Source organism: Elephas maximus, chromosome 2 (assembly GCF_024166365.1).
Source record: "Elephas maximus indicus isolate mEleMax1 chromosome 2, mEleMax1 primary haplotype, whole genome shotgun sequence".
Taxonomy (NCBI): Eukaryota; Metazoa; Chordata; class Mammalia; order Proboscidea; family Elephantidae; genus Elephas; species Elephas maximus.
Genome location: NC_064820.1, coordinates 74,682,437 through 74,709,972, shown reverse-complemented (window position 1 = coordinate 74,709,972; position 27,536 = coordinate 74,682,437). Strand labels below are relative to the sequence as shown.

Genomic DNA, 27,536 nt, shown 5'->3' with positions numbered 1-27,536 from the left:
AAGGTAGCTTTTTTGTTGTGTAAACTGATACAACTGCTGGAGAAATACGGCAATATTGACACATTAATAGAAAGTGCATATGCCTTACGGTGTCACAATTACAAGTCTAGGTACATACCTTAGAGAGATCCTTACATATGCATACAAACATTGCATTTTTTGATAATTGAGAGAAACCGAAAAGAGACTAAACTATATCTCAAAGAACTGAACTTATTTCACTTATCACTCTAATCAGAAAACCAGAATTAAATTTATTTTAAAATACATTTAATAAAAACCCAAAGTTTCATATATTTTACATGTATAGAATATTTACAAATTCAGTTCTACAGCATTTGCTTAATATTTACTATTTTTCCATCATTTGCCTTTCTCACTGTCTCCTTCAGCAGTGAAATACTGTCCAGTGTTCCCTGTAATTAAAAAATTAGTTTCTTGGGTAATCCTCCTAGGAAGTAAAAAAAAAAAAAAAAGTTGTTCACTTTTAATCTTATAGCAATTTTAACCCAGTCACCGCATTCCAATCACATTTATTGTACCTGTTACTTTTCCAGCAGCACTTGTTAAAGATTAAGCATATAGTGTACCAGTAGGAATTTATGAAGGGAACAGGGTACACATTGATAGTTCTCATGACCCTTAACCAAACCCGTTGCCACCGAATCGATTCCAACTCATAGTGACCCTATAGGACAGAGCAGAACTGCCCCATAGGGTGTCCAAGGAGCACCTGATGGATTCGAACTGCCGACCTTTTGGTTAGCAGTCATAGCTCTTAACTACGACGCCACCAGGGATTTCTCATTGAAAGTGCCTATGTTCTTTTAAAAAGCGTGATATATATTCTTGTTGGAAGCAAATACAGTTAAAACAGTATGTTCTATCTACTTTATACAATTTAAATTTAAAAAGAATGAATAACTCACTATCTAATTTTCTTAGCTGCCCTTCAGTTATAAGTTGTATGTTAGCTATCTGGAGTTTCTGAATTCATTTCATTTCTTACAACATAGGAGTTTTACCTTGTTCCAAAGCCTCGGTTCTTTTCCGTTTTGTTGCCACAGATGGGTTTGGTTGCTCTTTTAAAGTTTCCACTGGACAGTTTGGCCTTGGCAGCTGACACCCAGGTGTAGGGGCTGGCCGATTACTAAAATACTTAGTTTTTAATGCCTTTTAAAAGAAAAGAAAACAAGTAAGGTAAAGTTTTCAGTGAGTACCTGACTTGTGGATAGGAAAATCTGACCTCCAACACTCCTGGTAGCATTAAAAGCACTATACAAATATTCCAACCTCAAAACAAAATTAATTTCAAGTATTTGGGTATGCAGATTAGTATAAATAAACATCTAGGCTGATAAGCCATTACTACAAGAAAAAGAGATGTCTTTCTAAGTTTTCCATAACTAAACAGCACATACTAATTATGAACTATCCTTAGTAAAATATTATGTATTTCAGCTCTACATATCAAGAGCTATATAGTTCAAAACTCAGGGAGAGAAACTTGCTTAAAAGTAACTTACTAGTTTGTCACAACATCTGTATATTCAAATTCCAAATCATGTAAACATGAATTCTTAAATAAAAGGCTTTTAAAAAGATGCAGCAGGTTGGAACCAATGGATTACAATTCAACAATCCACTGTAAAATGACAGAAATTTTACTTGGAAGTCCTTGCCCATTTCTATTAACTATCTGTTCAATGTTATATAACCTATATTTTCTTTACTTAGGCCCAGAATTCCAATAAGAATATTTTTAACCTAAACGACAAGTTTGTCAAATTCATACTTGTCTATTTACATCACCAGCATGATACTGTCCAATAGCCACAATAATTTTTTTTTTTAGGAAAATCCCTTTAGGAAGAAAAAGAAGTCCATAACTTTTCAAGCAACCCCCTACCCCAACATGATATTCTTTGCAGTAATGATGCAGAGGTTCCTTACTTCAAAAGAACTGCATTTCTAATGTCTTACTTGCATATCATAGTAGTTCCATAGGTAAGTTAAGCTAATTCTGGGCTACACAAACATCTGAAAAAGGAAGAGCATCTCATTCCAACTTTAAGACTGACATCCATGAGCTAAACTCATTAAAAAAAATTCAATCTACCAAAACAACCTGATCTATTAAAATACAGCCCAAGTGGGTTACTGTTATACAGTAGCTAGCACTTTCTGTGTTTTGAGCTGTATTATTAATAGGAACAACTGTCTAGATAATATGACAGGCCTTAAGTTTTCAATGATGGAAATAATATGTATAAAAGTATGGGTGAAAAGGCAACAGTAAGTTATTTGTTAGAATCTGGAAGAAAAATTCTAATGGTACAAATATCCAGTGTGTAAGTACTTACATAGTATGTGCTGCTAAAAAAAGGCTTATCTACACAAATGGGTAAATGCATTAAATAATGATTTGGTAGTCTGTAACAAACCTAAGGGGGGAAAATCCACTTTGTGCCATTGATATATTGTGCATAAATACATTTTGTTAGATACGGAGATTCATGACATTTCATTTTAATTAGTATCTGCCTTCATGAGGTCAAATCATTGTACTGTTAAATTTTTGTACTGCTCTGCCCCAATTCTAAAGGTTCGTTGAGTCAGCCCTTTTTTGTTTGTGTGTTTGTTTTTAAGACAAAGAAAATGCTTTTTCAAATCTATAGGTCTTCTATTTCTGTATTGGATAACACTGTTCCCTCTTTTATTTAAGAGCAGGTATTCTTGGTCTTCCAAATTTTTCTTAAGTTTGATTCTTATTTCCCTAAACAATTGTCAGGTTCAGGGTTTTTTTCTAGAGTATTTTTAATTAAGGAAGATGAAACTATCTGGAAATGGATAGTGGTAATGGTTGTACATGATGAAAGTAATTAATGTCACTGAACTGTAAATGTAAAACACGTTGAAACAGCTAAAGTTTTGTGTATATAGTCTGTATATATTTTTATCACAATTAAAAAAGCATCTTTCATTCTCTTGTAAGCACACAACTGTATCTGACTATACCATTTCCTCCCCATTACCACTTTGTGACTGGGACAATGACCAGTACGCATTATCTAGATTTCATTTTAGGAGAGAAAAAAACTTTGATTAAACTTGCCACAAGATTTAAATTAATACATAAGGGCTCAACTGAAACATACTAGTTTCTTAAGGAATACAAAAGCCTTGGTTTTTTTCCCCCTGAGGTACTATTTAAAAGTCCATGAATTATGAAACAGATACATACTTATACATTCCTAAGTAAGTGTAAACTCTCCTGTAGCTATGTGAACATGATGTAATTGAATTCCAGTCTGAATAGTAGCTTGTAACTTGGGGAAAAGACAAAGTTTGTTATTTCTCAAAACAACAAAACGCATCTTTCATGTACTTATCAGAATGCTAAAAAACTCTATGAAATTTGTATTTTACCAACGCTCTAATTAAGATTATCCTCATATCTTCTAATATAAGGAAGATATACTAGAATACCTGTGTGGCTGTAATTCGAGTACACGGATTAAACAGGAATAAGCCTTGTATGAGGTCTAGCAAGTCGTCACCTGCCGCAATGAAGATGTGCTGTAATGGGATTCCAGGGAAGCTCTTAAATGTCACATAATCTGGAAGACTACACATGTCCTGTGAAAATATTTTTATAATTCAAACGTAAATAAGGGATTAAAAATGCCATTTCCATAATACTACAGACATCAGTGATAAAAAGGAAGGAAAAAAAGCTATGCATAAAAAACCTTTAAGGAGAACACATTTGTATATAATTCTTCATTGGGAGATATATGTTAATTATCTGTTTTTAATTTTATTTGTTATAATTTATTATTCTCAAAACCAAAACTGTTGCTGTTGAGTCGATTCTGACTCACAGTGACCCTACAGAACAGAGTAGAATTGCCCTGTAGGTTTTCTAATGAGCGGCTGGTAGATTGAATCTGCCGACCTTTTTGGTTAGCAGGTGAGCTCCTAACCACTGTGCCACCAGGGCTCCATTATTTTCTGTTGGTAATACTAATACATGATAGTAATGCAAAATTAAAAAATACAAATATGAGCATACAGTGAAGCTCTTCTCCCTTCTGTCCCCCAGGTAGCTCAGATTCCCCTCTAGAGGTGATGTTTCCTGTTTTTTGTGTATTATTTAAGAGAGATTCTTTGCGTATACAATTATATGCATATATTTTTAATGTAAATGATAGCATACTGTACACACATACTGTTCACTTAACATTCTCAAGATTAGCCCACAGTAGTACATAAAGAGCTTATTCATTCTTTTTTACAGTTGCATGGCATTCCATCAAGGGTGCAAGGATGATTAAATATTCAAACATCAATGTAATCTACCACATTAATAGGCTAAATAAGAAAAATACATCATCATATCAATCAACACAGAAAAAAGCATTTGAGAAAATTAAACATCCATCCATTCATTATAAAAAGTCCCAGGGAATTTCTTAAAATTGTAAAAAGCACGTACAAAAACTCAACAGCTAACATTATATTTAAAGGTGAAAGACTGAATGCATTTCTCCTAAAATGAGGAATAAGGCACGGATGCCTGCTCTCACCACCCTTACTCAACACAGTGCTCGAAGTTCTAGCCAATACAGTGAGGCAAGAAAAGGAAATAAAAGGCATACAGATTACAAATAAAGGAACAAAACTCTCCCTATCTACAGATGACATCATTATCTATATAGAAAATTCCAAAAAACCTATTTAAAAACTCCTGGAACTAGTAAATACAGTAAGGTTGCAGGAATTAAGCGTACAAAAACAAATTTTATTTCGATATACTAGCAATGAACAGATGGACATCAAACTTAAAAATACAATACTACTTACAAACACTCAAAAACAAAAAATGAAATAGGTGAAAATCTAACAAAGCATGTGCAGGACTCATACTGAAAGCTACACAATGATGATGAAAGAAACCAAAGATCGAAATAAATGGCGAGACATGCCACGTTCATGAATTAGAGTTTTAACATAGTAAATATGTCAATTCTCTTTGAATTAATACACAGGTTTAAGGCGATTCAATCAAAATCCTGGCAAGATTTTTTTTTTAAGATACAGATTATTTTCAAATTTATATGGAAAAGCAAAGTCACTAGAACAGCCAAAGTGATCTTGAAAAAGAACCGTAAAGTTTGAGGAATCATTCTACCTGATTTCAAGACTTAATAAAGATCTACTTTAAATAAGACAGTGTGGTATTGGCAGAGGAATAGATACACTAATGAAACAGAATACAGAACCCAGAAATAGATCCACATAAATACACCAACTCATTTTTGACAAAGGTGCAAGAGCAATTTAGTGAAGAGAGAGCCTTTTCAACAAATGATGCTGGAGCAATTAGACACACAGGCAAAAAAAAAAAAGAACTATGGCCTATCTCACACCTTATACAAAAATTAACTCAAAATGAATCACAGACTTAAGTGTGAAACATAAAATGATAAAACTTTAGAAAAAAACAGGAGAAAGTCAGGAAAATCTGTGGGCTGGGCACAGAGTTCTTTGATTTGACAACAAAAGCACAATTAATAAAAAAGAACTGATAGAATAAAGCTAATTAAAATAAACTTTCGCTCTGGAAAGACCATGTTTTAAGAGAATGAAGACAAGCTACAGTGTGAGGGAAAATATTTGCAAACCACATATATGACAAAGGACTAGTACCTAGAATATATTAAGAACTCTCAATACTCTACAGTGGAAAGAAAAATCCAGCCAGAAAATGGCAAAAGACATGAGACATTTTAAAGAGGATATACAGATGGCAAAAAAAAAAAAAAGCACATAGAAAAGATACTCAAAACCATAAGCCATTAGGGAAATTAAAAGCACAATGAGACATCTCTGCACAACCATTAGAATGGCTAAAACAAATAATGAAAACACTAGACTAGGATGTGAGACGCTGAAGCCCTCATATTGCTGGTGGAAGTATAAAATGGCACAGCTATTCTGGGGAACAGCTTGACATTTTCTTAAAAAACTGAACATGTAACTACCATATGCCCAAGAAACAGCACCCCTGGGCATTTATCCTGGAGAAGTGAAGACTTATGTGCACACAAAAACTGTACGTGAATGTTCACCGCGGCTTTATTTGTAATAGCCAAAATTTGGAAACAACCCAGATGTCCTTCGATGGGTAAACAAAGTGTGGTATGCCCACACTCTGCAATAAGAAGAAATGGATTATAAAGACATACAAAAACCTGGATGAACCTTCAAAAAATTATGCTGAGTGAAAAAAGTTAATCCCAACAGGTTACATATTGTATGATTCCATTTATTTAACATTCTGGAAAATGACAACACAGAAATGGAGAACACATTAGTGGCTGCCAGGGGTGAAGGCGGGGGGGGGGCTTAAGGGTTGGAGAAAAGTAGGTATGGCTATAAAAGGGCAACATAAGGGTTCTTGTGGTAATGGAAATGTTCTGCATCTTGACTATGTTAATGTTAATAACCTGACAGTGATATTGTGCTAGTTTTGCAAGATGTTACCATTAGGGGAAGCTGGGTAAAAGGTACATAGAATGTTGTTGCTGTTAGGTTAGGTTAGGTTAGGTTCCAACTCATAGCAAGCCTATGTACAACAGGACAAAACACTGCCTGGTCCTGTGCCATCCTCACAACTGTTGCTGTGTTTGAGCTCACTGTTGCAGTCACTATGTCCGGCTATCTTGTTAAAAGTCTTCCTCTTTTTGCCGACCCTCTACTTTACCAAGCATGATGTCCTCCTCCAGGGACTGGTCCCTTCTGATGACATGTCTAAAGTATGTAAGAAGTCTCCTCATCTTCCTCTCTGAAGAGCATTCTGGCTGCACTTCTTCCAAGATTAGTTCGTTCTTCTGACAGTCCATAGTACATTCAATATTCTTCACCTACACCGTAATTTAAAGGTGCCAATTCTTCTTCAGTCTTCCTTATTCATTGTCCAGCTTTCACACACATGAGGCGACTGAAAATATCATGGCTTGGGGTCAGGTGCACCTTAGCCCTCAAAGTGACATCTTCACTTTTTAACACTTTAAAGAGGTCTTTTGCAGTAGATTTGCCCAATGCAATACGTCGTTTGATTTCTTGACTACTACTTCCATGGGTGTTGATCATGGATCCAAGTAAAATGAAATACTTGACAACTTCAATATGTTTTCTCTGTTTATCATGATGTTACTTACTGGTCCAGCTGTGAAGATTTTTGTTTTTCTTATGTTGAGGTGTAATCCATACTGAAGGCTGTGGTCTTTGATCTTCATAAGTGCTTCAAGTCCTCTTCACATTCAGCAAGCAAGGCTGTGTCATCTGCCTATCACAGGTTGTTGATGAATCTTCCTCCAGTCCTGATGCCATGTTCTTCTACACATAGTCCAGCTTCTTGGACTATTTGCTCAGCAAGCAGACTGAATAGGTATGGTGAAAGGATACACCTTCGACGCACACCTTTCCTGATTTTAAAACACGCAGCATCCCTGTTCTGTTCAAAGGACTGCCTCTCGGTCTCTGTACAGGTTCACATGAGCACAATTAAGTGTTCTGGAATTTCCATTCTTCATAATGGTATTCATAATTTGTTATGATCTACACAGTCAAATGCCTTTGCAGTCATTAAAACACAGGTAAACATCTTTCCAGTATTCTCTGCTTTCAGCCAAGATTCATCTGACATCAGCAATGATATCTCTCGTTCCATGTTCTCTTCTGAATCTGGCTTGAATTTGCAGCAGTTCCCTGTGGATGTACTGCTGCAATCATTTTTGAATTATCTTCAGCAAAACTTTACTTATATGTGATATTAGTGATATTATTTGATAATTTCTGCATTCTGTTGCACCATCTTTCTTTGGAATGGGGACAAACATGGATCTCTTCCAGCTGGTTGGCCAGGTAGCTGTCTTCCAAGTTTCTTGGCATAGAAGAGTGAGCGCTTTTGCATTGCATTCACTTGTTGGAATATATTAACTGGTATTCCATCAATTCCTGGAGCCTTGTTTTTCACTAATGCCTTTAGCACACCTTCAATATAATCAGTTCTTGATCATACACCACCTCCTGAAACAGCTGAATGTCAACCAATTCCTTTTGGTCCAGCGACTCTGTATTCATTCCATCGTCTTTTGATGCTTCCTGCGTTGTTCAGTATTTGGCCCATAAGATCCTTCAGTATTGCAACTTGAGAGACTTGAGTTTTTCCTTCAGTTCTCTCAGCTTGAGAAATGCCGAATATAAGAAATAATCTCTCTGTATTATTTCTTACGAGTGCATGTGCATTTATAATTATCTCAAAATAAAAAGTTTAATTTAAAAATTGAAAGAATTCATTGGTAAACAACCGTTACTTAGAAAATCATGTCAAAGGGACAATATAGAATAAAGATTATGAACATGGGTCCGGAGTCAGGGATACTCAGGTTCCGGTCCTACTTCTGACACTTACTGTGTGGCCTTGAGTAAGCTACTAAAACTTTCCAAAGCCTCAGTTGTCTCATCTGTAAAATGGGGATAATAACAGTACCTACTTAATAGGGTTGTTGGGAGGATTAAATAAAAGAATACATATGAAAAGCCTACCACGAACAGCATATAGAAAGTGCTCAATAAATAACAGCTATTATCCTGAAGGTAAACAGCCTGATTAAAATTTCTCTTTTTTGGTATGTACGTATATATGCAGAGCCCTGGTGGCTCGGTGGTTAAGAGCTCAGCTGCTAACCAAAAGGTCGGCAGTTCAAACCCACCAGTCAACTGCTCCTTGGAAACCCTATGGGGCAGTTCTATTCTGTACTGTAGGGTCGCTATGAGTTGGAATCAACTCACCGACAATGGGTTTAGGCTTTTCTTGATATGTATATTTGCATGTATGGATGCATGTATGCATTCATTCACTCCCCAGGAGAAGAGGTCTAACAGGAAGGAAAATAAAAAGATATACAATTTTAAGAATGAACAGGTGAGAAAATTCTACTGAATTATAATACATAAACTTTAGCAACCTCACATGCTGCCAATTTTATCACATATTTCATATTTCTTTTCTGAATACAATGTAATGAATTAAAATAATCATAACACTGAAAACATCTTAATTGTGTTAGTGAACACCGTAAATATTGTAAATATACCTAAATCCACCCAGAAGAGACTGACTAAATAAAATACACATAAAATGGAGTATTATGCAACTATTAAGGAGAAGTTCAATGGTGCATGACAGTTACATATTAAGTAATAAAAAAAGAGGGAAATATGGTGTAATTCCCTTTTTGTAGAAGAACGTAACAAAGAAAATGCAACCCTATATGTCTATGTGTTTGTGTGAGTACATTCACAGGTAAATTAGCACGGCTTTACACCAAACTGTGAATATGGTCACCCCGGGATGGTTATTACTGGGCTACATGTATGCACATGAGGTTGGATGGCATGTAATAAATTTAACTTTTTACCTTGTGTCCTTTTGTAGCATTTAAAAATTTGCAGTAAGTGTGTACTACTGGTAAATTAAGACAACTGACAAAGAAATTTTCTTAAGTAATACTCAACTGACAGCACTAATAAAGCATATGATAAATAACTTCACAGGGTCCTAACTAAAATCTCAAAGGAACTGCATGAAGACTTACAGGCCACTGTTGCTCTGTTGGTGTGCCCAAAGTTTCAAATATTCTCGTTAGCTGATCAAGGTCTGAATCTCCTGGCAAAAAAGGAACCTGAAAGAAAGCAATAGGCACACATTTCAAGGCGGTTTGTGATAATTTTTATACAAATAATACTATAAATCTAGTAAGAAAAACCAAAAATCTGCAGCAAATATTAAAAATTTAGTCTGAGGAGTAACAGATGTGGCATAAGCTCCTCCCATTGCTAACCAAGTAAACAGCACTTAACTCCACATTTTACTCACTCCACAAAGTTTTTTATTGTGGTCAAAATATATACAACAAAACAGCTGCCAATTCAACAATTTCTACACGTGTAATTCAGTGACAATCATAACACTCTTCAGTTGTGCAACCACTATCACTACCTTCTCCAAATTATTCCACCACCATTAACATAAACTCAATGTCCCTAAGCAAAAACTCTCTCCCATCCCTGGTGCTAGTGTAAATGTAGTATTTCCTTAATTTCCTTTTCTACTTGCTCATTGTTGTTGTACAGAAGCTTGACTGATCTTTGTGTGTTGGCCTTACATCCTGCCATCATGCTAAATTCATTTATTAGTTCTAATAGTTTTCTTGTGGATTCTTTGGGGTTTTCTACGTATAGGATCATGTCACCTGCAAAAAGGGATAGTTTTACTTCTTCCTTCCTGATTTCGATTTTTTTTTTTAAGGACTAATTGCTCTGGCTAGGATTTCCACAACAATGTTGACTAGCAGTTATGAAAGTGGGCATCCCTGTGTTGTTCCTGACCTTAATGAGAAAGCTCTCAGTCCCTCTGCACTGGGTATGATGTTAGCTGCGGGATTTTCCATAAATGCCCTTTACTATACTGAGGAATTTCCTTCTACTCCTATCTTGTTGAGTGTTCTTATCATGAAATGGTGTTGATTTGTCAAATATTTTCTGCACTGACTGAAATGATCATGTGATTTTCTTACTTTGTTCCAGTTCGTTCTTTTTTTTATTATCCATTGTATGAATATGCCACAACTTGCTTCTATATACTACTGTTTACAGATATTTGGGTTGTTTCCACTTTGGGTTTATTATGAACAACAACAAAAAAGATGCAATTATCTGCTTTATTTGAAAATATGTCTTCACTGCATTGCGGATCAATGCTTATTGACTAAGGAGCCCCCTGTCGTTTCTGATCAGGAACCAGGTCCGGTGTGTAACTCAAGAGAGAGTATTTTCACCCCTAAGGCTGAATAATTATTTCTAATTTTCATTCAGTAATTTGAATGGTGAAGTTGAACAATATGTATAGTTATCTATAAGCTCAAATGGCAGCTCTTTTACAACCCCATTCTTAGCTAATAGGCTTACTAAACTCCATTTCAGTCAAATATGGAATATGGGCTAGTGGACCATTCAGATTTAGTTAATATAAGGGTACACTACTCAAGTAACATCCACAACACATTGCTGCAAACACAGATGTTATAAGAGGAACAGCTTGTGCTTATTTTTTCCCCCTTTGTTCTATAACCTCTTAGAAGTGTAAAGGAGAACAGAATTTCACCAATACATAATTGTGACTAAACATATGATTGAAAACTTATTATTTTTAGGAAAAAGAATCCAATTAATCCTAAAGAGAACAAAGGTAGTGGGAAAAGAGTTCTTACACAAATTTTAAGAACAAATACTTATAACAATACTGAAGTGTGTCCGTTAGTTCAGGACTTACCCTTAGAAGCAACTCTGCTAATATACAGCCAACAGCCCACATGTCCACACCCACACCATACATCCTAGCTCCAAAGAGTAACTCAGGGGCCCGATACCACCTGAAAAACAACACCAACGACACTGTCACTTCAGAACAGAATTATTTAAGAATTTCTTAAACTCCTTAATAAAATATCATTGCTCTGATGAAATCTACTTTTATGGATAAAAAAAACTTTTATGGATATATACTTTAAAAAGTTAATATTAATCTTGAGTTTTCTCAAGAAAAGTGGGCTATTAAACCAAGTAGGTCCTTACTGCCACCAGGAAAACACATTACACAGTTTTAGTTCATTCACTCTCCCACTCTCCTAAATAATTAATACATTCTTCTCTCCCCTGATACCCTCAACACTTCTTCACTCACCCTTCCTCTCAGCTGACCATCTTTTTTTTTTTTTGTGCTTTAAGTGAAAGTTTAAAATTCAAGTCAGTTTCTCACACAAAAACTTATACACACATTGTTATGTGACCCTAGCTGCTCTCCCTACAATGTGACAACACCCTCCTTCTCTCCACCCTTTATTTCCCGTGTCCACTCAACCAGCTCCTATCCCCCTCTGCCTTCTCATCTCACCTCTAGACAGGCGCTGCCCACATAGTCTCATGTGTCTACTTGAGCTAAGAAGCACAATTTCACCAGTATCATTTTATGCCATACAGTCCAGTCTAATCTTTGAACAGTTGGCTTTGGGAATAGTTTTAGTTTTGTGCTAACAGAGAGTCCAGGTGCCATGAACTCTAGGGTCCCTCCAGTCTTAGTCAGACCATTAAGTCTGGTCTTTCTACTAGAATTTGAGGTCTGCATCCTGCTTTTCTCCTGCTCCATCAGGGATTCTCTGTTGTGTTCCCTGTCAGGGTAGTTAATGGTGGTAGCTGGGCACCATCTAGTTCTTCTGGTCTCAGGCTGATGGAGTCTCTGGTTTATGTAGCCCTTTCTGTCTCTGGGGCTCATATTTTCCTTATGTCTTTGGTGTTCTTCATTCTTTGCTCCAGTTGGGTTGAGACCAGTTGATGCATCTTAGATGGCTGCTTGCTAGCTTTTAAGACCCCAGATGCCACTTACCAAAGTGGGATGTAGAGCATATTCTTAATACATTTTGTTATGCCAACTGACCTAGCTGTCCCCTGAAACCATGGTCCCCAGGCCCCCACTGCTGCTGCTCTGTCCCTTGAAACGTTTGGTTGTATTGAGGAAACTTCTTAGCTTTTGGATTAGCCCAGTTGTGCTGAATTTCCCTGTATTGTGTCTTGTCTTTCCCTTCACCTAAAATAATTCTTGTCTACTATTTAATTAGCCATCAAAGACTGTTTTCTTCTGTGTTTAAACCATTTCTTGAGTTCTTGTAATAGTGTCAGCTGACCATCTTTTAAGTTGTCTGCTTCCTACTTTACTGAGAAAATGCAAGTAATGAGGAAAGAATTTCTACAGATGCCTACCCATGACATGTACTCACCTACAGTCATTTGCACTCACACAATATGTTTTCCAATCTGTAACTATGTATGTACTAGCTGCACTTTTATTTAAAGCCAAACCCTCACAACTTGGGCACTAGATATCACGGCCTCTTGCCTATTTTCAAGGATAATCCTCCTGCAATTCTCTCCTCTTTTTCCTACATCATCAACTCTTCGTTCTCTCGTTCTCCACTAGACTTTTCCCATCCACATACAAACATATCATTATTTCTCCAGCTTTAAAAATCAACAAACATAAAAACTTCTCTGGATCCTACATCCCCTAACAGCTACCTCCTCATTCTCTGGTTAGTCCCCTATGTAGTTAAATGCTTCCAAATAGTCATCTGTTCTTACTAACTCCAATTCCTCTTCTCCTGTCCTTTCTTAAGCCCTTTTCAATCAAATTTTCATCCCCATCACCAAAACAGCTCTTCTTGTCAAGATTTTCAATGTCTATCTTTCTAAATCCAATTTTTCAATTCTCAGTCCTCAACTTGACCTATCAGAAGCATTTAACTTGCAGGAAGAGAAAATATAAGACATTGACAGATGAGAAAGCATTAGTATACAATGTTCTTGTATGTACGTAGGTCCCTGTTTCTAAGAATTCCTGAATGATGACCTTAATCTTCCCAATCTTTACATGAGCTACTCCTCACATCCCCAACTTCTCACACAGGGCTGAAGTGTGCCACCCAATGAAATCTATTTGGAAGAAGGTGACAAACTAAAAGAATAGAAAATGTATAGATCTTCTCAGGCCCTTAAAAGAGTCTTAGACATCAACACACTCCATCCTTAGAAGAATTATAAAATCTATTGTCCCTAGGTATCTGATTTTGAGTTTTCATACATCAAAAATACAAGAAGTTATAATTGCTATTAATATGAAAAATTCAAAAATCAATGCATTGTTTTCTTCAACTTATTAAAATGTGTAGATATAAAAATGGCAGTAAAATAAAAATGACATAAAATGGACCTGGAGGGCAAACAAGTTGCTGTGATATCAAACAATCTTACCTTACCACATCTTACCATGCCAAAGTTTATAAAGAATTTCCATTCACATTGAAGAATATAAGATTAGAAATGACCAATATAATAAACACAGGCCCAACAAATCAGGTGATTAGGCAGAACAGTCACCGAAGTTCCAGCCCACCTAACTAAAATGTATAACTACAAATTACTTCCAAAGTTCCTAGGTAAATGTCTGAGGACTGAGTTAATTCAACTCTGTTTGAAAGGGATGTAATTTATAGAGCTCTTTTTTTTATTTTTTATTTATTCCTGAGATATTTCAGAGAAGCCAAATGATGCTCATTTGTGATTAATATCCTTTATAATTATAAGCTCTCAATTATTTAAGGGATTCTTACCTGGTTACAACCTGATGTGTATAAGCTCTGTTGGGGCTCCCAAATGATTTGGCCAGGCCAAAATCTGCCAGTTTTAGAACTCCATTTTCATCTAGCAATAAGTTGTTTGGTTTTAGATCCTGTATCATGAAGTTTTAAATAAATGAGTAAGTAAGTAGGGTGGGAGAGAATCCCATAGTAACACATTTTAAATGCAACAACAAAAAAAGGGTAATACCCAAAATTTAAAAATAATCAATATACATTTTCTATTGATAAATAATTTCATCAAAACTAACTAAGATTGGTATTACTACATACCAAGACCTTGGGTCAAGGTAGTCATGTTGGTGAGCTTCGGTTTACCTATCTCACATGAGTTGTTATGGGGATTAAATTTGACATTTTCTGTAAAAAGACTATAATGACTGGCTCAGTAAGTGCTGAATAAATGGTAGCGACTATTACTTTAATAACAATGATAAATATTAACTTTAGCAAATAAAAATGTTTGCATTTAGAAAGGATGAGAAACATGTTCTTCAAAATCTATGTTGAAAACATACTAGCAATAACCTAAAAGATACCCCAAGTTTAAGGTCTGAGAATTGCTAACTATACAGATTGTTCTCAGGTATTTAAAAAGGGTCCCTAAGAACACCTACCTAACTAAATTATCAGCCTTGTTCTAACAGCCGAGTGTTCCTAAAAATGATTCAATCATTTCAAAAATTTTACTTCCTAACATCATAGAATTTTAGAGCTACCATAAATATTTTTCTAAAGGTGTTTTAGCACTGTTAATTTAGTCCAGGCACTCATGTATTTTTTCCCATAACAAACGTATTGCAAAAAGAGCTCTGGACTTAAACGCAAAAGACCTAGGTTCTACCACTTGTTAGTTATCAGCTGTCTGGCCTTGGAAAAAAAAAAAAACCTTAATCAGGTCACTTAGCAACTTAGTTCTTCATCTATGAGAAAAAAAACAAGGATTGGACAGCCAATCCTTCTAGGTCTAAACTTTATATAATATTTAGAGTCCTCACAGCACCATCCAGTGAAACAACTGATGGAAACACACAGAAGAAGGTGGGATAAAACGGCATAGGGTCACTATGAGTCGGAATCAACTCAATGGCAACAGGTTTGGGTTTGGTTTTTTAATACCTTTATTATGTTTAACAATTTACATATTCAGGCCATTATGTACTCAACTGGCTACATATAACTTGACTACAACATAACAAAGTAATCATACTTGGCATATTTAAAACCTTACCCTATGTAGAATCCAATGCTGATGTAAATATTCTAATCCTTGAAGAGTCATCAGCATGTACGCTTTGATGTGTGATGGTGTCAGCACAAGACTATTATCCTTTATTATAACCTGTAAAACGGGCATACGATGAGTAACTTTATTATTCCAAATAAACTCCATCTGCCTTCTGTGATGGTATTTTTGTTCAAATCTTTTCCTTATTTTTAAAAATTGGGTTGTTATTGTACTATTGAATTTTGAGGGTTCTTTATATATTCTGGCTATAATTTCTTCACCAGATGTGTTTTGGAAATGTTTTCTCCCAGTCTGAGGCTTTTCATTTTCTGAAAAATTCCTTCCAAAGAGTCCCTTTTCCCACCCTTTTTATAAAGCCGATTTGTGTTTTCAGTCATGTACTACTGAGAGAATCTTGAATTCTCTCAGAAGAATGTACAAGGTGCTTAATTATTTTAAAATTCAATTTTAATGGATTTTATATTCCTCAAAAAGCAACTTCGCTTTCAAAAGGATAACATTATTCTGTGATAATATGGGAGACGAATGCTCTAAACTCTCAAAGGACTAACACTCACTTCTCTAAAAATAATAACAATAAGGAAATTCAGAAAACAGAAATGATAAGGACATCTAAATCCTTGTACTTAATACTGGGAATATGGCTAAATAATTAAAAATGAAGCATTCAAAAGGGCCTCTTGACCTTTGGAGTACATCCAGATTTCAACAAAATTAAGTATTCCTTTGACTACTTGTATTTTCATAAACAGAAAATGAACATTTAGGTTCTCTTTCGATAAACTGGAAGAAACAATTCTTCCAGGAATCTTAATCTTACCTCTAGATCAGTTTCCATAAAATCAAATACAAGGCTAATGTTAGATTTATGTCCAAAAGCATCAAGGAGCTGCAGAGCAAAATTAAAAAAAAAATTAAAATATACTTCTCTGTTACATACTTGCCAATATTATACTGAGATAACTTTTAAAAATCTAAACACACACTTAGAATGTTGATAATTCCTTGTAAAGCTTGTCACTTTATTAAATTTGCTATTTGTCCCTTTTTTCTAGGAATTAATACTTTAAGACACAAAAATATTAAACTTCTTTCAAAAATCGTTAATTCCAACAATCTTTGGAGTTACAGCTAAGAAATGAATGAATGAAAACCTTACTTCAATCTCTAGTTCAGAAAAATTTCCAAGCACAGTGCTTAAGAAAATCCTCTAATCAGCAGCAGCTATCAATGAACAAATACATTCACTATGCAAAGCACTATTCTAGGTACTTGACATGTATTAAATCAGCTATTTTCACAACAACTCTATGAGGCAGGTACTATGGCACAGATGAAAGAACTTGCTCAAGGTCTCACACAGAGGGTTTTGAATGGAGGCTCACACTCTTAACCACTATGCTAGAGCTCTCTAAGCGTCAGAATGATTATTTGACACAATTAGCCCTGTATGTCAATATTCGATGACACAGTTCATCAAATGTATAGTTTTAAAGACACTGCCTACAGGACAATTGGAAACCCTGGTGGCATAGTGGTTAAGTGCTACGGCTGCTAACCAAAGGGTCGGCAGTTTGAATCCGCCAGGCACTCCTTGGAAACTCTATCGGGCAGTTCTACCCTGTCTATAGGGTTGCTATGAGTCGGAATCGACTCGATGGCACTGGGTTTTGGACAGGATGATTGGGACAGAAAATACACTTTCAGGCTGATACATTTCTAAGCTTTTTCTGCAAGGCTACCTAGAACACCTCATCTTGCTGAGCCTTCAATCAAAATCCACCACATTCAAAAAAAAGAAAGGATCACAAATCTCAAAAATAATTTAGATTATACTCACACCAATTATATTTGGATGACTTAGCTCCTGTAATAATTTAATCTCTCTTAAGGCTGTTCTATTTATACCTACATAAAGACAAAGCCAAGGGAAAGGTTAGTCATCCGATGATAGAGCAATGAATAGTCTACAGAAAAATAAGGTTATTTTGACAATTTTTTGCTTTGACAAAAACAAGTCTGTTTTTCTTTGATGTTGCTTTAATCTTAAAATAGATTAATATAAAAAAAGATTAATATAAGGACGACGATAAATGGTGAAAAAAGTATTTCCTTTATCTGTAGCATATGAGATCTGAAGACTGCTGGAATAAGAACACATATAAAAGTATAACATACAGGTGATACGTTATTAGCTTCCGTTCTCTTGCTCTACAAATATTAGGGGCAGATTCTCTCTGCTAAAAGCAAACTAGTAGATGGTATCTTTTTCAGTCAAAGGATTGTTGTTATTCGCTGTCATTGAGTCGGCTCTGACTCATGGTGATCCCATACACAATAGACCCAAATGCTGCCCAGACAATATTCTGCTGTGAACCAACTGACTAATTTTTGGAAGTAGATTTCCAGGCTTTTCTTCCTAGTCTGTCTTGGTCTGGAAGCTCTGCCGAAGCCTGTCCACTATGAGTGAACCTGGTGGCATCTGAAATACTGGTGGCATAGTTTCCAGCATCGTAACATTTTAACTGACAGATGGGTAGAATACAAAGGATAGAACAGAAGATTAACATACGATCTGGTACTAGCAGTTACATGGATGATGGGTCTTCTTTATAGGTACTATTTTTCTTTTTTATTGTGGTGAAATATATATAACAAAATATTTCAACGATTTTTACATTCAAACATGTTTATAATTCAGGGACACCAATTACATTCACCAGGTTGTACAACAACCACAGCTGTCAGTTCCCAAATTTTTCATCACCCCTAACAAAAACTCTGTACCCCTCAAAACAATATAAGCCCACCTCCACCATTTTATCCTTCCCACTACCCTGGTAACCACTAATAAACTCTGGTTTATACATTTGCCTATTCTGGACATTCATATTAATGGGATCAAACAGTTTTTGTTCTTCTGTGTCTGACGTATTTCACTGAAAAATATTTCATTGTTTAGCACATTTTATTTATCCATTCATCTGTTGATGGACACTTGGGTTGCTCCCACCTTTTGGCTATTGCAAATAATGCTGCTACAAACACTGGTGTACAGGTATCTGTTCAAGTTCCTGCTTTCAATTCTTTCGGGTATATACCTAGGGATGGAATTGCTGGGTTTGAGAAACCACCAAACTGTTTTCCACATTGGCTTCATCATTTTACATTCCCACTAGCAACGTATGAGGGTTCCAATTTCTCCACATCATCGCCAACACTTGCTATTTTCTGTTTTTCTGATAACAGCCATGCTAGTGTGGGTGAAGTGGCATTTCATTGTGGTTTTGATTTGCATTTCCCTTGTAGCCCTGGTGGTGCAGTGGTTAAGCACTTGGCTACTAACTGAAAGGTGAGCAGTTTGAACCCACCAGCTGTTTCTCGGGAGAAAGGTGTAGCAGTCTGCTCCCATAAAGATTTACAACCTTGGAAACCCTGTGGGGCAGTTCTACTCTCAGTCAGAATCCACTTGACAGCAGTGGGTTTGGTTTTTGGAATCCCTGGTGGTGCAGTGGTTAAGTGCTATGGCTGCTAACCAAGAGGTCAGCAGTTCAAATCCGTCAGGTGCTCCTTGGAAACTCTATGGGGCAGTTCTACTCTGTCCTATAGGGTTGCTATGAATTGGAATCAACTTGACGACTGTGGGTTTGGGTTTTTTTTAAGGACTACAGGCATTTGGACATCTTTTCATGTGCTTATTGGCCGTATGTGTACCTTCTTTGATGAAATATCTATTCAAGTCCTTTGTCCATTCTAAAACTGAGTTCTTTTTATTGTTGAGTTGCAACTATTTTTTAAAATTATTTTATTTTGTTGTTGTTGAGAATATACACAGCAAAACATACACCAATTCAACAGTTTCTGTGTGTACCATTTAGCGACACTGATTACATTCTTTGAGTTGTCTTAACAATTCTCACCCTCCTTTTCTGAGTTGTTCCTCCCTCATGAACATAAATTCACTGCCCCCTAAGTTTTCTATCTAATCTTTTGAGCTGCTATTGTTAATATGATCTCATACAGATAGTTCTTTAAAGAACATCATGCTCAAAGCATTTACTAGTTAAGTTAAATTATTGTTTGGTTTTAAGATGACTTCAGGGGATATTTTGGTTTAAGGTTTAAAGATTATCTCAGGGCAATAGTTTCAGAGGTTCATCCAAACTTCATGGCTCCAAGAAGTCTGAAGTCCATGAGAATTTGAAATTCTGTTCTGTATTTTCTCCCTTTTCATCAGGATTCTTCTATAGAATCTTTGATTGGAATGTTCAATAATGGTAGCCGGGCACTATCTAGTTCTTCTGGTCTCATGACAAAGAAGGCAGCTGTTCACAGAGCCAATTAGCCACACATTCCATATTCTCCTTTTCCTGACTCCTTCCTCTGTTGTTCCAGCTGAATAGGGACCAACTGTTGTGCTTTGGATGGCCCCTTGCAAGCTTTTAAGACCCCAGGCACTGTGCATCAAACTAGGAGGTAGAACAGAAGCACTAAACAAACTATTAGGCCAATTAACTGCAATGTCCCACGAAACCAAGGCCCTAAATTTCCAAACCAAGAAACCAAACCCCATGAGGTTTTTGTTGTAAATAATCAGCCTCAGCAGCCAATTTTTTTCTGTCATTGCTGTAAATATATCACAAAACTTTTGCCAATTCAACTTTTTACAGGTCCACAACTTATTGACAGCAATTACACTAATCAGCTGTGCAACCCTATCCTTAACAAGATATTTCCATCACCGTTAAACACCCTCCTCTTTTCCCTCCCTCTCAACGCTGGTAACCACTAATAAACTTTTGTTCTCTATATATGTTTTTTTACATAAGTGAAGTCATACAGTATTTGTCCTTACTTCACTCAGCATAATGTCTTCCAGCTCCATATTGTAGAATGTATCAAGACTTCATTTCTCCTACCAGCTGAGCAGTATTTCATGGTATGTATGTGCCACATTTTGTTTATCCATTCACCTATTGATGGGCATTTAGGTTGTTTCCACCTTTCGGCTATTGTGAATAGTACTACAATGAACACTGGTATACAAGTCTCTTCTTAGTCTCTGCCTTCAAGTCTTTTGGGGTAGAACCATTTCTTGATGATTAAATAGGACTTGGCTGCTAACCGAACGGTCAGTGGTTCAAACCCATTGGGCAGTCCCTGGGAGAAAGATGTGGCAGTCTGCTTCGGTAAAGATTACAGCCTTGGAAACCCTATGAGGCAGTTCGACTCTGTCCTGAAGGGTTGCTATGAGTTGGAATTGACCCGATGGCAATGAGCTTGGTTTTGGTCAAAGAGAACTTAGCATCCAAGCAAACAAGGTTTTGGAAGAAGGGATATCAAGAAATCTTTTTCCTCATGCTCTTATCTATTTCATAGTGGGCTTTATGTATTTCCATGAAAGTGTATTCTGCATTATCCATGTAACTGGAAGCTAAGAAATAAAAGAAACAATAGCCTGTAATGCCTAAAACAGTAATGAAGACAGAAAGCAAGACAAGTCACTAAGAATCTTGCTGGGTTCCTTTTACTTAGGTGATCTGAATGTTCCTCTGAACATCTAAACTGTAGAAATCACCAAATATCCTTTCTCTATCTTGAGTCTACCCTTATTCTTCTGAGACCCTATAGTAACTTTACCTAGAAAAAACCCTTGCTAATTCTAATTAATACTTTGTTCATTTTCTCAGTGAGAACGGAAATATTTTCTGTTCTGCCAGATTACATGAAATACTTACCATCTTTAGCTTCTGATCTATGTCCAAGTTTGATCTGGTAGGGAGGAAAAGCAAACACATTAAAAGTGTGTTAAATTACTTAGACTAAATGCATAATATGTAAATATTTCAAAAACTCAGCCACAGCCAAAACATGTAGAACTCATGTGCAGCTAGTATTAACAGGCAAGAAGGGAGTGAGAATTATGAATCAGAAAGGCAAAAATAATAAGAGAGGATCAAGTACCTACCATTCCTTGCTGCTTATTTGAATTATACATTCAAATAATGGAATTAAGAAATAAATGTCTCCTTTATCTTTACAAAGTTAACAGTAAACAAAATACCCAAGAGTATACTGGTTAAAATTAAAAAAAAAATTTTTTTCCTTTCAAGTAAGCCTACTCTGGAGGAAAGGTGTAACATATAAACAAAAGAGATGTTGTATTGTTAGCAATGTGACCAATATTCTCATAGGGATAATTTCTAAAAAGAAAAATTACACATTGCAATGGATATAGAAAATGGTTAAACTGTTGTTACTGTGAATAAGCATAACAAATCATACTAATAAGGTTAACTCACACACAAAATAGACCACCAGCTAAACAACATTCTTATTCACAACTCATGGACTGTCACTAATCAGTAATAAAAAAAAAAGTTACTTCTGGAAGAAAACAGCTATTCTATCTTAAAAAAAAAAAAAAACCTCCCACCTATACACTACAAACAGGACATTTTGTTAAAAAGTAGGCCACTTATTACAGTATAAAAAAAAATAAGGCAATTAGAAATAAATCTAATAAGAGATATACAAACCTCTCCAACAAGAAAATTATAAAATTCTATTAAAACATGTTTTTTAAAAGCAAGTGACCAAAATAGCCTGTTTACTGACAGGAAGGCTCAGTATCGTAAATATGTCAAACATTATAATTTTCTTTAAATTCAATGCAACTAAATCTAAAGCTCAACAGCATTTTCATGTACAGTGACAAACTGATCCTAAAATTTATATGGAAAAGTAAGGGGCTGTACAATTTTTAAAATTATTACATTTTCCAAACATAATAAAAAAATAGATTAGTTTCATGAAGCCCCATACTTCATCACACAGATTTAACAATTACCAATATTTTGCAACACTTACTTTATTTGTTCATCTTCCCCCCTTTTTTGGCTAAAATATTTTAAAGCAAATCCCAGACTTCATGTCTTTTCACTCCTACATACTTAAGTGACCATCTATAAAACATACATAGCCATAATGTCGTTTTCACACAACGAAGTTAACAATAATGCCATGGTACCATCTAATATCTAGTTCATATTCAATCTTTCCCAATTGTTTCAAATTACCCACTTGGCCATAGGGTATCCAAAACAGTCTGGAAGGAGAACAAGGCACGTGAGGCTTGCCAGATTTCAAGTTATCATAGAGGAATGTAATTAAAGACACTGTTGTTATTGGAACAAAAATGGGGAAAAAAAAAAACGAACTGATGGAACAAGACAGTGTGCTCAGAAATAGATCAAAGTATATACTGGAATTTGAGTTATGACAAAATGGCAACTCACCAGGAAAAAAAAAAAAGAGTATCAATAAATAGTGTTGGAGTAACTGGTTGCCTATATGGAAAAAAAAAAAAAAAAAAAACAGTGAATTCTCCATAACCCACAACACAGAAAAATTAATTCCTGATAGAATTAAAACCTAAAGGTAAAAAGTAAAATTAAAAATTTTTAGAATATAAGAATTCTTTATAAACTGGAGGTAGGGAAGCATACAAAAAGCAAACCCACAAAGGCAAAAAAACTGATAAATTCAACTATATTAAAATTTTAAATTTTTGTGCCTTAAAAGGTACCATAAAGACTGAGAGAAAATACCTGCAATGCATACTTCTGAAAAATGATCAACATGCAGAACATATAAAGAATTCCAATACCATACTTCACGTAAATAACTTGCATGTTATATGGTTTTTGCCAACTGCCCAACCCCCACAAACATACGGTAAATCAACTGCAAGAAAAAAATCTATGCGTTCTAACAGAAAAACAGGTAGGAATAAGTCCAAAAAGCCAATAAACCTAAGAAAAGATGACCAACCTCACTGGTAGTTAGGGAAATGCTAATTAAAACAATAAGCGCATAGTATTTTTGATTCATCTAATTGACAAATATTTTAAAGTTCTAACAATACAAATGATAGGGAAATGTGGAAAATGAACTGTACGGCAATTTGAGACTATCTGGTAAAGCTGACGTTGTGCATATTTTATAAGGCGTTGTGGTTCGCACATGTATGTAAGATGGTTCACAGAAGACTGTCCATAACAGGGCTGTATTAGGCAACAACATGAAAAAACAGCCTAAATGTCAAAAAGAAAAATGGTCACGAAAAGAGAGACTGGAAGCAGGGCGCGGGCTGTCTCACTGAGGGGAGAGTAATTGGAACTATGTAGTAAGGTGTATATAAGTTTTTATGTGACAGACTGACTTGATTTGTAAACTTTCACTTAAAGCACAATAAAAATTATTTAAAAAAAAAAAGCCTAAATGTCAAAAAGAGATTACATAGAAAAGTTTTACTGTAATCATACAATGAAATCTAATAATCAGGGAGCATGAACTAACCAGAGCTACATGTATTAATACGGAGAACTTCAGAAAAACAAGTTGCAAAGGAATATACGTTAGGTATATAAAGTTTTTTTATATAAAGTTTAAAAGCATACAATAGTACCTACTGTTCTGAGATACACTGCAATATATTTGAGACAAACACTGAAAAACAAGAAACGATCTAACAGACGATAAACAGGGAATTGGTTAAATAAATATGGAAATAAATTCGATGGGATCTTTTAAAAGAATGAGATCAATATAATACTTAAAAGGATAAGATACAATATGTGAATGATTTCAGAAGAGCTTATTTAATGATTTCCTTTTTTTGTAAAATAAATACACATGTGGGACATAATGTGGGATGGGGAAAAAAAGGTATACCTCAAATTGATGAACCTTAAGTTTCAGAGTTCGCTAAACCAAAAAAAAAAAAACTAAACCCACTGCCTGTGAATCGATTCCAACTCATAGCAACCCTAAAGGACAGACGAGAACTGCCCCATAGCGTTTCCAAGGAGCACCTGGTGGATTCAAACTGCTGACCTTTTGGTTTGCAGCCATAGTTCCTAACCACTACACCACCAGGGTTTCCTCAAAGTTGCATAGGAGAGAATTGACTTCTAAATTACACATTTTTGTATTGTTAGCCAAAAATTGCTATAAACTATATTTGTATATGGGTGAAACTGAAATATATGGGTGTTGAGAGGTGTAAGGATAAATCAGTGTTCACATCCCAACTGCAACTGTCCTGTGGAAATCTCAGAAAACCACTATTCTGTTACTAACTATGAAGATATAACAAATTCCCACTTTCCTTGTTCAGTTCTGATTCCAGCCACCCATATGGCACTTCTTTCTCTAACCCCAGCCACCTGGAGCTAGATAGATTTCACAACTTAAAAGGACACTGTCCTTTAGGCTGCCAAATAAGCACACACCAGATGAAAGCCTGGGGGTCTGCACCACACCCTTACTTCTGACTTGCTGGGCACAAAGTAGGGGTTTCCCCACTACCCCTTCAGGGAGCCAGCCGCAAGCTCAGGGGCCTCTCCTGGTCTCCCTCACTTTCACCTGCTGGCTCCCATTACTCCTTTGGGTTTGAAAATTTGCTGGAACAACTCACAGAAATTACTATCCTCACAATTACAGATTTGTTATCAAAAATAGACAGAAATCAGGATCAGCATAAAGAAGAGATGCCCAGGGCAAGGCTAGGGTGGGTTACCAACATGAAGCTTCCATGTTCCAAAACACATGCCACCCTCCCACATGTATCAATGTCTTTCATCAACCAGGACGCTCTTGGAACTTTTATGTCCACGGCCTTTACTGGCTTCATTGCATAGTCATGATTGGGGTCTCACTGAATATGCGTAATTGATTAAATCATACCACCCTCCCTCCCTCCCTGAGGTTAGCTGACCAGGTGGTCCTTGTGGCCTGGCCAGCCCCTTGACTCATTTGTACAAATCCTCAACTGTTGTCTGGAGGTTTTAGATAATAAAATCATCTTGATTACTCAGGAGATTCCAAGGGTTATCTCTCAGGAACCAAAGACAAAGGCCAAACTGAGTTCTTTGCCTCACAGGAGGGGAAGGTCCACAAGCACTAGATCCTCAATGTTCATAGTGGGAAGCATAGATAATGTCTAAAATTGAAAGGGGAAAAAAAAAGTTCAAGAAATAATAATACATAAACATATTGCTTAAAGATATGGTGGTAACACCAGAAGAAACAGGTGAGTCTAAAGTGTGTGCTCTGAGGAATGAAAACCTGGGTAAAGAGGAGTCAGGCAGGTTAAAATCCTGTTCTATTAACTGACTTTTAAAACTATAGGCATATATTATTTGAAATAAAGGTTAAACATAAAAGAAGATTCTACAAGTCACCTTCAAAGGAGAAAAGTCTATTACTGAAAAACAGATTCTAAGTCCTAATTTATGTTAAAAGCAAGCAAACAAAAAACGCCAAGCTACTAGGACTTTCAGACAACTATATAGCTCAATATGCCAACAATATGAATACATCATACTAGCTAGTCAGAGCCCTGGTGGTGCAGTGGTCAAGAGCTCAGCTGCTAACCAAAAGGTCGGCAGTTCAAATCCACCAGCCACTCCCTGGAAACCCTAGGGGGCGGTTCTGCTGTGTCCTACAGGGTCACTATTAGAACTGACTCTATTCTCGATTGCACCTATCAAGAACAACTAGTCAGTCTGGTCAATATATTTTGTTTTGTTTTTTACAAATGTGCCAGTCACAGCTCTACGCATAATGTAAGGGGAAGAAAACACAATAAACTCACAAATAAGAGAATTTTAGAATTTGATAAATGGTATGAAGATGACACAAGGAAATATGCCAAAGAATGACTGTGAAGGAGAGGGACACACCGGTTTTAGCTATAGTGGACAGGGAAGGCCTCTATGTGGAGGAGACATTTGAGTGAGACTCCAAAATAAGAAGGAATCAGTCATGCTACGTTCTGGGAGGGGAATGAATTTAATGTGTTAAAGGGACAGAAAGGTCAGTGTGGTGGAATATAGTGAACCAGGGGTAGAATCGAAAAGATGAAGTTTGAAAAGATCAGGAGAGTTTAGATGTTTTACAAAGGAGTGGCTATACTGTTGAGTCACAGAATGTATGCTGAATATGGCTTAAGTTTCTTAAATCAATGTGAGTTAAGCAAAAAAGCTATATAAATAATTTAAATATAATGCAACACACATTATTGCTAATGCTAGTGAAAGCCTTTCATGGTAACTCTGTCAGCAGAAAATAGACGGAACAGATGGGCAGTACTTGTCCTTTATATAACAACAAAGTTTATGTAGCAAAAATAATGTACAGTTTCTTCTTCACTTCAGTTTCATTTAATGGAACAACAAACTGGTTCAATCCCAGAGTTCTATCTTAGAAAACAATATCCCAATTCTATCGTCTCTGAAAATGACATAACTTATTAGCAGAGATCAAGAGTACTAAAACGGTCATCTATCAGCTCATAATACATTTTCAAAGAGACTTGAGAGAAATGACCCAAAGTGTAACTCACTTTTTTAATGGCGACAATTTGATTGGTGTTCTTGTCTCTGGCCTTGTAAACTGTGGCGAACTAGACAGAAAACAGAAATAACATATGAGTTTATGGAGTTTTCTTGTAATTGCCTTTTTACTTTTTTACATTTTGGGAAGCACAGGGCCGCTAGAAATGTGGTGGGATACTCCACGTCTGTTCTTCGGAAGGGAGGGGGCTGCTCAGGGGTCACCTCTAGGGTGTAAAGAGAAGGGTAGCACGCGCGGCTGGGCCGCCTCCACCAAGGAGAACAAGCAGCCAGGCCAGTCCGCTGGTCCCACGCGAAAATCCGCGAGGGTCTGAGGCGGCACTGTGCTCTCCGCTCCGGGCCCTCCCAATCCCAGCACGAGACCCTCACCTGTCCCTCTCCGAGAAAGTCCAGTTTCTCATAACGCTTTGCTCGCGACTTCACGTCCAAAGCCATTCGGCGCGTGAAGCCTGACTCCGAAAACGTAAGGCTCCAAAAACCAAGCGAATTTAAAGCTACCTCAGAGGCTCCCACAGCCTCTTCCGTTCACTGGACTCCCACACTGTA

General features: G+C 36.3%; 1 protein-coding gene across 2 annotated transcripts; it reads right to left on the bottom strand.

The window, feature by feature from the left end:
• Positions 1 to 293: 293 nt before the first annotated feature.
• Positions 294 to 27,536, bottom strand: CDK7 (cyclin dependent kinase 7). 2 transcript variants are annotated; one of them, XM_049865075.1, is made up of 12 exons: positions 27,360 to 27,536; positions 26,981 to 27,040; positions 21,309 to 21,342; positions 17,411 to 17,478; positions 16,391 to 16,459; positions 15,553 to 15,663; positions 14,295 to 14,413; positions 11,405 to 11,504; positions 9,669 to 9,755; positions 3,490 to 3,639; positions 1,026 to 1,173; positions 294 to 451 (listed from the first exon to the last, which is right to left on the bottom strand). In XM_049865075.1, exons 1-12 carry the CDS (start codon positions 27,423 to 27,425, stop codon positions 423 to 425), a joined length of 1,041 nt encoding a protein of 346 aa, XP_049721032.1. In that variant the 5' UTR covers positions 27,426 to 27,536; the 3' UTR covers positions 294 to 422. The 2 variants fall into 2 exon arrangements, with proteins under 2 accessions (XP_049721032.1, XP_049721033.1); XM_049865076.1 differs by lacking the exon at positions 27,360 to 27,536 and adding an exon at positions 22,869 to 22,919 and having other exon boundaries at positions 298 to 451.